Consider the following 13,058-nt stretch of genomic DNA (forward strand, 5'->3'; position numbering starts at 1 on the left):
AGCTATGGAATAGCCTGTATAGTAAAAATTATGTCGTTCTATGGGCAGGGTACGTCTGTCCTGGGCAGGGTACGTCCGTCTGTCCTGGGCAGGGTACGTCCGTCTGTCCTGGCAAGCTTCAGGGTCACGGGTCCAAATCCCGGCAGGGTCAATAAATGAGTCCCATGAGTTGTGTAATGAGTCGGCCATCATGCCATAGTCAAGCAGGATCGGTCATATTCCCCATTTCAGTTTTTCTTCACATTGCTTATTCCACTACTTATTGCCCCGTTACCTACACGGCACCGAAAACACTTCTGGCGTCTACAGCGTTAACCTTTTCCTAATGGAGCTGATCGGCTAAAAATAAGAAAGATGGAGATGCTACCAAGCAAAACATTAACAGTGATTAATGCTCTCTAGCTAGAATATTGATTAATGACCGTGGCGAGCCAATATCACAGCTAAGCAGTTGATCTGTTCGTTGTCCGCGTATGAGGTTAGGACGATCCTAGCATCTCCAAGCTCTAAAACATGATGGCACAGAGATGCCCACCTGCGTGGTTGGAGTGCCGCTCCTATCATCCTCATCCAAACAATTCAAAATGCCCTGGTTCTGCCGAAATATGTGTGCCGGGCAAAAGAACCGGGCTTTGGGCAGTTCTGTTGGGCATCAACTAATACATACATAATACCCCTAATAATAACATCAGGGATATTATACCAAAAGTTATTAAATTTGATTTTAAAAAAAAATAAAAAAAATGATTTATGTTTATATGTCAAAGAAAACAAACGTATTTTTTCTTATTTTTAGGGAAACATTTATTTTTCATTTCAACAAATACATTGTATACTTTCTGCTCGTTAACTTAGAACCTATCGTGGCGGAATCACAAAAGTACAACTTTAAACTACAACTTCTTTACAATCCGGTCTGTCCCTGTCGTGTAATGAAGGCTGGGCTTATCGGGTTGCTTTCACTTTCTTTTTTTACGCCAAACTTTGCTCTTAAAGCAGCGTTTTTTTTTACGTGTTCCTTTTTGATCGATTACCTGTTAATAATAGGGGCAGAAATGAGGATAGAGATGTTTTGAAGAACTATATATGTTGCAGTTATAAGCTGTTTGGCCCCAGAAGATCCCTTCTGTAGGAAAGTATTACCGCACGCACAACATGGAGATTTTACTGGGACAGGAAGGTGAGTTTTCTTTAAGAAGCGTTTGTTTGTTATCGAGACATAGCTTGAGTTCCGACATCTGCAGGTTGTGTCCTGCGTACAAAGACCTGGAAGTCTTTTGTGTGTTTTTGTATGTGTGTTTGCTTTAGTAGGGTTGCCTTATATGTTTTTCCACATGTTGCGGCAGTATCAAGGAAATAATCTACTTAATTAGGTTTATACATTCCCATACAGCAGGCCTGCACAACATGCGGCCCCCACCAAAGGATTTCGTGCGGCCTGTATTGATCGTGCATTAACGCATAAAGGTGTGGGGGTATAAATGCACAAAGGGAGTTGGCTGGGGGCACAAATACACATGGGGCAATACACAAGGGTATGGGGGGAATACATCAATACTAATGGGCGGGCCTGGCTGGGGCATCAAGACACAAGGGACAAACAACAAATCAGTGATGAAAATACATTTTTTTAAGCTTTGTGTAGCTTAACCTGTCCTGATGCAGGTGTCGGTGTGGAAGACCCTCTACTGGTGTTTGGTTTGGGTGTGTGTGTCAGAGCCTGCACTGGTGTGTGTGTTTGGGAGGGGAGTGCGTCTGTGTGGCAGAGCCTGTACTGGTGTGTGTGTCAGTGTGGCAGAGCCTGTACTGGTGTGTGTGTTTGTGTGTGTCGGTGTGGCAGAGCCTGTACTGGTGTGTGTGTTTGTGTGTGTCGGTGTGGCAGAGCCTGTACTGGTGTGTGTGTTTGTGTGTGTCGGTGTGGCAGAGCCTGTACTGGTGTGTGTGTTTGTGTGTGTCAGTGTGGCAGAGCCTGTACTGGTGTGTGTGTTTGTGTGTTTGTCGGTGTGGCAGAGCCTGTACTGGTGTGTGTGTTTGTGTGTGTCGGTGTGGCAGAGCCAGTACTGGTGTGTATCTTTGGTCATTTGTTTTCTGTCACTTTACTTACTGTACGAATACATTGAACTATTTAATATTTAATTCATGACTTTCCAGCTGGTAAGACGTAGAGTATGAAGTGTGGGGTCTTGTGGCCAGGGGTGGACGAGCGGTAACTCTGTCATATCTACACGCATCTCTCTGTTTTTGTGCTGACTTTTAATTCACATTACAAGTTGGTTGAAGTGATTATTATTAATATTATATTGTATTATCGACAATGAACCCCATATCTGCAGGCAACTTATGTAGCTTTTTATGGTTCTATGCAGGTTTTTCAGCCACGCTTGAAGTTCATAATCTTGATGTTTGTGAATAAATCACATTCATAACTGCAGTAATATATGTAAAATACAGTAAATGTGAATAGTAAATATAAATAATCTGTATTAAAAAATTTAAACTTGTAATTGACGAATTAAATAGTTCATTAATAAAAATCCTGTAAATTCGCTGTTCTCTGGCCGCCTATTTACCTAATGGTCTAGTGTGGGATCCGGTAGGTCGAAGACTTCCATGGGGGGTCCGTAAATTAGTACGACCTTGTCGCTGCCACACAGTAAAAATAGTTTGGCGTTCCTAATGTGTTCTTTACCTGCCTTTATTTTTTTAATTGCTCTTTATATAATTTGCAAGCAGCCCCAGCGCTCTGGTGTTTTGTTTATTTTTGGTTGACGGAGTTAAAAGCAAAGACTTCAGCATAGACGGAAACCCAAGGGAGCTGACTGTGAAACTCATCAGCTAGTTTCCTGTATCCGGTGTTCTCTGGGTGTTTTAGTGTCTGACTGCTCACCTTAAAGCCCCAGCAGGCTCACAATCTTCGAAATTAGTTCGTTTGATATCTGCAGTTAGTTTTCAGTAACACACTTATTGTCAAGGGAGGGCTGGCACAGTCTATCCCAAGGGGCAGACAAAGCCTCCGTCAGCCCCTTGTACTCTCTCTGGTAATTAACATACACACTGGCACACATATTTACACACATACTCTCACACTAACACGTTCACGCTCACACACTCACAAATAATTACACATTCTAACACAAAGACACACATACAAACGCATGCTAACTCAAGCTAACAGATACACATTCACTCTTACACACACACATCCATACTCACACACACACATCCATACTCACACACACTCCCTTTCTAACTCCCCTACCCTCTCAGTCTTTACCCTCCATCCTTTACACCCAGATCCTTCTTTCTAGCTGCTCGCATACACCATGCAAACATCCTAGCATTTACCATGTTGTCACATACCATTGTGTTACGTTACCCCTGCTTGCCTTCCTGCCTTCGCGAGTGGGCCACTCCAAGTCAAACCAGCCCATTTTTTTAAAGTTTGGACCAGCCCGGGGGGGGGGGGTTGCTCCTCTGACCCCAGGGCCACCCCCCCTCCTGCCTATTGTCATACATTAATGATCATGTTTAATAAAACTCAGTTTATAAGTTCTGGAAACACAATGTGAGCGTCTATAAAGGGTCGTGATCTCAAATCTCTAGAATCTCTCTTTTTGTAAGGAGGAACTGTCATGTTTCTTTGCATTTCGATTACTTTATAAAGGTCTGACTCTATTCATTTTATTTGTTAAGGTCTTCCTGATGCAATCTCAGAGAAGAATAGCGCTGGATTATTTAAGTAAGTCAATTACTGTAGTGGGGAATCACAGGAATTGTATTATTAGTGTCATAGCAGAAAAATGACAACACTTTAACTGGCTTAATACATTGAATTCTCTCCTTCGGATACTTTTACTTAAAAGTGCCGCTTAAGGTAATGATTGTTACATCATGTTAAGCAAAAAAACTTATGTATATCTGGTATTTTATATTTTCATTAATAGGTATAGGAACATAAAAGAACACATAAACATTAAAAGAAAATCCGCTACCATAAAAACAAAGACTTTCAACCAATGATTGTCTTTTCTCTTACTACTACCTTTCAGCAGGGGTTCACTAACGATGTTCTCATTACAAACTGGTTAAGTGTAAAACTTTTAGAATTTACGAATTAAAAAAAAATGTATCATATCTGGAAAGGATTTTTTTTAGAAACTGCTTCCAAAATAAGACACCATGCTCATGCAACGATGTTCTGATGATATATGCAAGTGTTGGTTAGATATTTGATATTTAACTAGTTACTATATTCTTTAGAATACGAGACACACTATATGTTTTGAACAGAAACGTGTTGAGCAATATTCTTTGCCCATTCACTGGCTTTTTTCAGTGAAGAGGGGCTATGAATATCCATAACGGAGCATTCAACGTAAGGCAGGCATGATTTTCCTAGGATTACATTGTTTTGTCATAAAATGTCAAAAAAAAAATTACGGTAAATTCTCCAAATTTAAATTCGTTAAGTTTATTTGACTTGTATTTTTGTGATTTCTGCATGCATTTTTTTCTTTTTAACAGAGCTCCCTTTGAGAATAAAGGAGAAAGTGATGAGATTGCTGACTTTCTGGATGCAGACAATCATACCGTGCAAGGAAACCAATGCAAAGGTGTACAAGTCACAGAATGGGAAGGTGCAGATGACATTATTGGGAAGAAGCAGCAGGAACAAGAGAGTTCTTTGGAATATCCCATGGCCACTGAGTCTCATGTCGATATTACAGCAGTATTGTTGCCATCTGGTGGAATTCAAAGTCATCCTCATGCTAACAGAAAAACAATCACAGAAACTCAATCCATCCAGCACGTCAAACGCGATTCTCCGGCAGAACTCAACGAAGTCAAGTCCGACCAATCTCAACTTAATCTCTGTCCAAAAATAAATCTACGCGGCAAAAATAATTGCACTGTGCCATTTAACTTTGGGACACAGTCACAGGCTCCATATACTACTGATGCCCTCGATGAAAAAACAATATGTGTTACTCTGGATGACAATCATGTTGATATAAAGACTTTGTCCGATGCACCACCAAGGGATATCCCCCATGACTCTATTCAAGCTAATACTGAATCAGAGATTGGCTTGAACCAAAGTACTGGACTTACAAAGTACAAATGTGAAATAAATTATCTGGTGGAACCTGATAACCAGTTTGAAGAAACCTCCACAGCATCAGACTACTGTAAACTCCAAAGCCTTACGGAAAAAACTGAAACTTCAGAACTTTGTTTCAAATCACAGAACTCACAGGGCTCACACAAAACAGAAGATTCTGACCCGGTGGAAGAAGAGTCAAAATATTCAACAATAAATGAGGACATGCCAAGCAAACAATTGAATCAGGACATTTTGAGTGAAAGCACCCGATTTGACAAACTAGTGAATGAGAAGTTTGAAGAAGAAGGAGAAAATAGCTCACTACCAATAATAGGAATAGATAGCCCACCAGCCACAGCATTGGATACATCAGAAGCTTTTCAGCATTTACATACGGTTAGCCTGGATCTAGATGAGGATCTACACGCGTGTTTGCGTCAAATAGATAAACATGAACCATGTATAACATCCGTGCAGAGAGACACAGAGCAGACACAGAAACTGGGTAGTTCCGAATCACCTATTGACGTGCATTCATTGAATCTAACAACTGTTGGTAATTTACCCAATGTTGAGGGTCCAGAGTTGTTCCAAACAACCATGCAATTCAATACACTAAATCAGCCCATAGAGGCTCACATACAAGAACCATTGAACCCTGCAATACGAAAAGTGGTTCACACCCATGAGGATCCACAGCAATTAATCAAAGCATCTACACAAAAAAATGATCATACATCTGGGGAACTGATAATTGGCAAAGAATGTCAAAAACAATTTGGAGAGTCCATTCAAGCACACACATCGGATCCAATTACAGTTGATCAGATGCGTCAACGTCATGATGGTCCAGAAAATATTCAGGAGCCTACGGATGGACAGCTAGTAAATCAAACCATTGTATACCTTAGCATTTGTCTGGATGAACATGAACCATTCAGCCCACTGATACAAAAGTTTGATGACACCGCTGATGGTCCAATAATCAATGAGAAGTGGCAGAAACCATCTAAAATATCCATAGAGAAAATGGATCATGCCTGTGAGGATCTGAACTGTAATATGGAGAGGCAGAGCATTTTGGATCAGACAGCTAGGCAGATAGCGGTATTCAGGCATGATGATCCAGAATGTCAAGCATCCAAAGAAATCTTTGCGTTTGATGATCAGGCAGTCCATAACGCACCAAAAACAGCCTGTCACACAGCTTTGGCGGGGACACTGGGTGGTAACTATGAAGTAGACTTTGAATCTTCTGAAGAAACAGACATTTCTTCAACTAAAAATACAGGACAACAAGACAGTCTAAGCACCACTAACACAATAAATATCCATGGTGACGTTACATCTACAACAGAGGAAAAGAACAAAGCATGGGCTACCTGTGACAAGGATGTGTTTAATACGGATCAAGTTAGGATAGATATGGAGCTGTCAGAAATGGAGAACCGATCTCCAAGTAATGAGGAACTGGAGTCTACCAAAAGTGGAAAAGAATCAATTATAGAATCAGAACAGGTACGTGTTGAAGGAAGAAGCCTCAGTCATATGGAGCCATCAGCCATCACCTTTCCACCATCCAACGAGAACACATCCGACTTGAGCTTTCCAGGAACAAATGACACTCATGAGGTGGTTGTCAAGACATCTGTTTCAGATTCATATGGAAAACTGATAAAAGAAAACAGCGATTCTTTGTTACACGAGTGCAGGAGAATATACCTGGAAACTGATGGCCAGGGATTCAACCTGTTGGATTCAGGGATTGTGTTATCCAAGAAAAAAGACATTGAAGGAGGCCATGCTTTTGTTACATTGGTAAGTTGAATAGTTATTCTTCATAAGCGTACCCAGACTCATACATGCACACACAAACATACATACACAGCTTCTGGTATGAATACGTACTCAGGTATGACTATATTATATATTATACTTTATAACTAAAATAGTGAGTAAGAGGTGGCCACAATTCAAATGTGACACTAAACAATAAAATATATAATATAATATACTATAATATAACATAGAATATACCATGCTGGAACGTTCCAATAAATACTCTACACATGGAATGAAGTAGCAGATTATGGAGCTTTTCTTGTAAACTATATTTATATTTTCTTGGTTATATGCTATACAATTTTGTGTTTATTTTTGTTGTGTTTTATTCTGTATTGGAACAGTTTGTAGATTATTTTGAGTACTCCTACCAAGTATTGGAACTTTTGTTGAGTACTCTCAGTGCCTTTTTTGTAAGAATGTATTATTCTTTCACATTGGGTTGGTATTTTCACTTATTTGAGTGTCACTTTTATATAGTTATATATATATATATATAGTTATATATATAAACCTAAATAGGGCATAGTAAATGTTCTAGATATATCTATAGATAAATACATTTATTAAAATGACCCATAGATTGTCTGTTTTGTTTTTTTTTGCTTTCCCATGTTTTTGAGAAGTTTGGTTTAAAAATCAGTACAGTTAACCTTGTCTTGTCTACACATAATCGGCACATTTGAAGATAACACAGCGTAAACGTGCCCAAACTGACTTATTGCTTTACAGAGGAATGGAAAAGAACTTGGAATGAAGACTCTCGAGTCCAACCTGTTCCTCTATTATCAACACGGAATACATTTTTACACAACTAAGGAACTTAACGACACCTGGTTTTACGTAAAAGACAGAATAACCCGAGAAGAAATGATAATGAAAAAGGTAATAAAAATAAATAAGTAAATAAATATATGTGGGGCGACGCCTGAACCCCACTCTGCCCTGGCAGCCCCCATACTGTGCCCAGGTTGAAACCACCATTGATACTGGACCAAAGCAACATGTATCCATCACTGATGTTAAGCCATCGATGATAGATAAGGTTAGGTTCCCGTTTGGTCAAGGTTGTCCCCTCTGCAGTACGTTCTGACCAATGGTGAGGAAAATCTGTCTCAGCTTCAATAGAAGACACCGGAAAACCCTTGCCGGGTTGTCTCTTGATGATAATGAGATATAAACAGTTTTCTGTAGGAGTCAAACTTCTGTAAAAAGTTCCCGCGTACGGTTTACCTCATAATTGGCATCATAAATTGCAAGCAGAAGAAAATTCAGCAAATGGAATAAGGAAAGCAGAAACAACTCCATTTGGCTTCCTTTATTTAAAATTATTGCTCAAATTCATCTTTTTTACCCTCCTCCTCCATAACTACATCTCCCCGCTGCATTTCCCTAATCATGATAAATTCATATCATATTCCCTCCCCATCTCCACCACTATAGCTCAGAACAGGACTTTTCTCTTCTCCCGTCCTCGACTCAGCAGCCGTTTGGCTGTTTGCCGTGATTATTTCTTTAAAATATTTACTCATGAATATTAAGCGCTGCTATTAACTAGCAAATCTGCTGACAGATTCCGAGCAAATGGAGACCATCACTTTCAAATATTCTCAGGCCCAACGGGAGTGTGACAGGTTGAGGGGGAGGCAATATTTGTAATTAAAATTTGAATTTCTCCGGCGAACTCCTGGTTCTGGTTGTCCTTTCTTAATGCTGATTAAAAGCAGGTGTTCTAATGGTTCATATGAATTACCGGATACAAAATATTGCCTGTAGTCTTAACCGCTTCATACACCAGGGCTTCCTCTGCCATCCCGAAAACGCATGAGGACCATAGGGACGGCATAAAATGTCCTCCTGTAGAACGCTCCTGTGATCATGATTTACACAGATTACTGGGCTCTGCTTGGAGTCAATATGGAAACACTGACTCCTCGACTTCGCAATACCGAGCCAAGCCCAGTGAGCTTCTGCTGTAGGGAGAGCTTGGTTGGCCCTGTAACATGTATAGTCAAATCAGTGAAGGTTCATGAAACACATTGAATTATGCGTTATACGTTATACAGGACCAGCTCTGACCTTTTTGCTGGAGAAACTAGTGTTGGCCCTTCATAATGAATTAAAAAAGCACGAGAACTATCCTTTTAGGGAATATACCCCTCAATGTCCAGAACCTTCTCACCAAGGCTGGACTGGCAATGGCGGGGCAGCCCTGGCACTTTAAGGCCAGCAGCCACGTTCTGAAGTAAGTGTGGCCAATGGCCCAGCATATCATAAGCTATATAATTTAAATATTTTTTTCCCATGGGACTTCCTCTTTAAATCGATGAGAGTAAAAGTTTCACGCCACCTGCAGCATACATTTTCATCAATAACCGCCATTGGGTTTAGCCTAAGTTTAGCCTGAGTTTTAGGTATGGGGAAACATTGAATCTCGCGGACACCACGATACGGTATGGAAGGCTGACTCGGATGTCTTATTCTTTCCAGTGAGAAAGGCTGAGATTGTTTATTAGCCACTGGATGAATGTTATTTTACAAATACTACATTTTGTTATCATAATTTTTTTCTAGATTCCTATAACCATTCATTGGGTGAAAATGCTGCATAATTTCTTGTTCCTCCCCTATCACCCCCTGAACCTGGTTCCATATGCTGTGATATATGACAGGAACGGCTTCATACTGTTTCTCATGCAGCACAGACATGTGCTAGGTATGGAATTGTCTTTATCCATGATATCTTCTCTCAACCACTAACACGGGATGATCAGGTCTCCTCCTTTCTCTGGGGCAAGACATAATATTATTCTGTTCCATGGACCGTTTGGGGTCCATATCTTTAACCTGATCAACTTCCCATTTCACTTTCCTTCTATTGATTACTAAGATCTTTAGGTCCATTCTCCATAGACCCCAGTCCATTCACCCCTGTTCTTAACCCTATACCTACTATGATCTATCCTTACCTACCGATCTTCATCTTCACTCGTAACATGGTAACGGTGCTACTGTGTATCATATGACCTGTCATACTCGTATTCTGTACATCATGCTAATGGCTCATGTGAACATAAATGGCGGCATAGAAGGTAAAATAAATGATCTAGTCATGGATTCGGATTTTTACACTGCCCTGGAACCTTATGGGAAGACCAGGTCGATTGAGGCTGGGGGTGGGGGTGGGGGTGGGGGTGGGGGTGGAGAGGTGTCAGATAGCTGTGATACCCCTCTAATCTGTCTTATTCCTATATTGCCAAATTATGTTTATGTGACAAATAACTAAACTTCAGATTTTTTTCCAGTGGCTGTAAACGTACTGAATAATTGGCATCTAAACCTGTAAAATTATTAGTTGTAATTAAATTGGGTAAGTCGCCTTTTTCATTTGACAATAATCGCAACTAAAAACTGAGAAAATTAAAGCATCTGAAAAAATATATTTATGTAAATTGTGATTTTCAAGTATTCTAACTTTTCTCTCCCTATATACATACATACATACATATATATATCTTCTTTAGGCACATTCTCTCTCCCCTTTCTTTTATAGCTGTGGGAGAACCACCACCATCTTATTGCGTCCAAACGTCTGATCTAGTGACGAGTATTTCCCACTACCTGAAATACTGTAAGAAACACGGCCTGTTTCCTGCAAATATCGAGCAAAATATATTGTACACGGAAGAGGTAATGTTATTTCTCTTAGCGAGAAGGCTGATTTTATACTAGTTCTAGAATTTGAAACCAACCAGAATAGTTTAATGGTTATAAATAAACATACATTGAAACTTTAGAAATGTGCTGACGCTACGAAATTGGGAAAAATATGGTTAATTTTTCCCCTGAGGGGCATCACTCTGCCACATATGTTCCTAAGCATGAACCAGACCTTAGCAGACCTGGAACATTAGTGAAGCATGGAGTCCTCTCTACGGCACTCTGGTCCAAAATCCAGAAGATCACTCCTGCTACTCAGGTGGCCCTCAACCCAAGCCTGCTGATTCTTATGAGGGTACATAGGAAAATACCTAAAGTGATGGAAAATCGTGGTATCTGTACGATAGACTTTAAACCAAGAACCCCATGAGCCTTTGTAAAGCCAAATGAACCTCCCATGGTGGGCTACATTGTTAAAAATGTGCCATGAAATCTCTAGAGGTACAAACACGTGTTTTTTCCCCCCATACTATTATAGGGTTAATATTACTGTAATCGTATCGGTCAGCTTTGGTTTTATTGTATGAAAATGATCGTTGCCTTTTGATAGATTTCTATTTTCGTCCACAGGGAGCTTTCTTTGATCCCAGCAGTCTTTGTAATGTTGAAGATTCCGGAACATTTGAAAAAACTGTTAGAGCCGTTTTCAAACTTCTCCTGCGCGCTGAACAGCAGGTATGTGCGGCTTTCAGTCCGTGTGTATCTTCACACGAGATCCAAAAAAGTCAGACACTGATCAGGGGCCCGGGAACCTAAGACCCTTGGCCAGAGTGTGGCTAAAATTGCGACACTTCTTTACTAAACCCTGGTTAATTCTTTGCAACGGGGAGATTTGTGGAAACGCATATGTTCGGACAAATCCCAAACTGCTAAATTATCTTCCATTATAACGAGGAACATAGGTGGTATCTATATGCAACAGGTGGGATCTAAATGTTTCTTTTGCTTCAATGTTTGTGTGTTATGCTCTTTTTGTCTTATACTCTAGGAACACCCTGATTTGGAACGTCTAGTAGAAGAGACAGATTGGTTGAATGAGAGTTGGCCAACAGACGTCTCCTATTCATCGTACGCAGGTCCAGTCCCCTTCTCATTTCCCAGATGAAAACGAGAAGATGTCCTGATAAACCCATTTTTCTTTGTCCAATTTAACCATGCAGCTTCCTATTGGTTACTAATCATGCTAGTAAGCAAAATTCCTATTGGTGGTTTTAAATGGTGAATCTCCCAAAAGATCCTTTTAAAACGTAAACATGACATAGTTTATTTAATTCTAATCCCTTTAAAATGGAAATTATTATGATCAAAAAAACCATCATCACCAATATAATCATGGCAGGGTTTGTCTAATCTTTAGGAAGAAAAAGTTGTTGTATGAAGGGGTTGAGGGGGAGTCAAGGGAACAAGAATCAAGGCTCAGTAAGGCACAGTAACAGTAAGGATCTCCACTCTGATTGGCTTCCATGGGAGTGAAAAGGAGAATGTGCACGTGCAGAGCATGTGCATGTGCAGAGCATGTACAGGAAGCATATTTCCTGGTCACATGTCCTGGTTTCAGTAGAGACATCCAAGGGCCGAATTAAACGAGACAGAAGTCTAACTTTCCTACTAAAGAAAAACCTGCACGCAGTAAAATGCATTGGAGTCCATGAAAACTTCCTGCATATTATTTTATTGATAAACCATTTAAAGCAACCATAAGGCCTTTGCTCTTCAAATTATAAAAATGTTTCCTTTTTTTCACTCACCAGGAATAGAAATTTCAGCGTGATTCACTGCGACTTGACGTCTTAGTTAATTTGTCAAACGGAATAGAGGTCAAGTTACCGCGTTTGCCGTATATAATCAGAGGGCTTGAATTATTTAAAAACAAGTAACGGCTCAAAGAGATTCCCCGTTCAAAAGATGGAAGAACCATGGGTTGTCTGCCTCTTTGCATTATAATCTTAGCGAATTGAATTACCAAGCCATGCATCATATTAACAAGTTTGATAATATAAAGTTATACAATAACATGGCAGAGAAAACCTAATTATCTTTGAGTTTATTTCCCTGTAAATAGCAGCGATTTCTATTAATATCACAACAGGAAAGGGGATTTTTTTATCCTTAAACTTAACATTTAATTCATTTTACTGTGAAATTTATTATTCATTGAAACATTTTTAGGAAGCAAACTGTTTACTAATCATAATATGTTACTTTATTATCCAAAATAGGAGGGTTAAGGGAATATATTCATAAAAATGAAAAATACGTACATGGCGGTCACTCGGTTAGAGGGAAACTGTAATCGCTATCGTCTAAAACTCAACAGAAGTATCATATTCATTGAACATAGGAGGAAGGCTGATAAGGAGACGTGTCCGAGGAGGACATGGGAAAGGGAATG

General features: G+C 39.8%; 1 protein-coding gene across 2 annotated transcripts; it reads left to right on the forward strand.

Annotated features, from left to right (window-relative positions):
• The first annotated feature begins 1,045 nt into the window (after nucleotides 1-1,045).
• On the forward strand, nucleotides 1,046-12,043 carry LOC128469432 (uncharacterized). 2 transcript variants are annotated; one of them, XM_053451254.1, is made up of 8 exons: nucleotides 1,046-1,180; nucleotides 3,694-3,739; nucleotides 4,525-6,922; nucleotides 7,679-7,831; nucleotides 9,521-9,662; nucleotides 10,500-10,636; nucleotides 11,237-11,341; nucleotides 11,655-12,043. In XM_053451254.1, exons 1-8 carry the CDS (start codon nucleotides 1,156-1,158, stop codon nucleotides 11,769-11,771), a joined length of 3,123 nt encoding a protein of 1,040 aa, XP_053307229.1. In that variant the 5' UTR covers nucleotides 1,046-1,155; the 3' UTR covers nucleotides 11,772-12,043. The 2 variants fall into 2 exon arrangements, with proteins under 2 accessions (XP_053307229.1, XP_053307230.1); XM_053451255.1 differs by lacking the exons at nucleotides 10,500-10,636; nucleotides 11,237-11,341; nucleotides 11,655-12,043 and adding an exon at nucleotides 10,252-10,319.
• The last annotated feature ends 1,015 nt before the right edge of the window (nucleotides 12,044-13,058 follow it).

This window comes from Spea bombifrons, chromosome 11 (genome assembly GCF_027358695.1).
Source record: "Spea bombifrons isolate aSpeBom1 chromosome 11, aSpeBom1.2.pri, whole genome shotgun sequence".
NCBI classification, from domain to species: Eukaryota; Metazoa; Chordata; class Amphibia; order Anura; family Pelobatidae; genus Spea; species Spea bombifrons.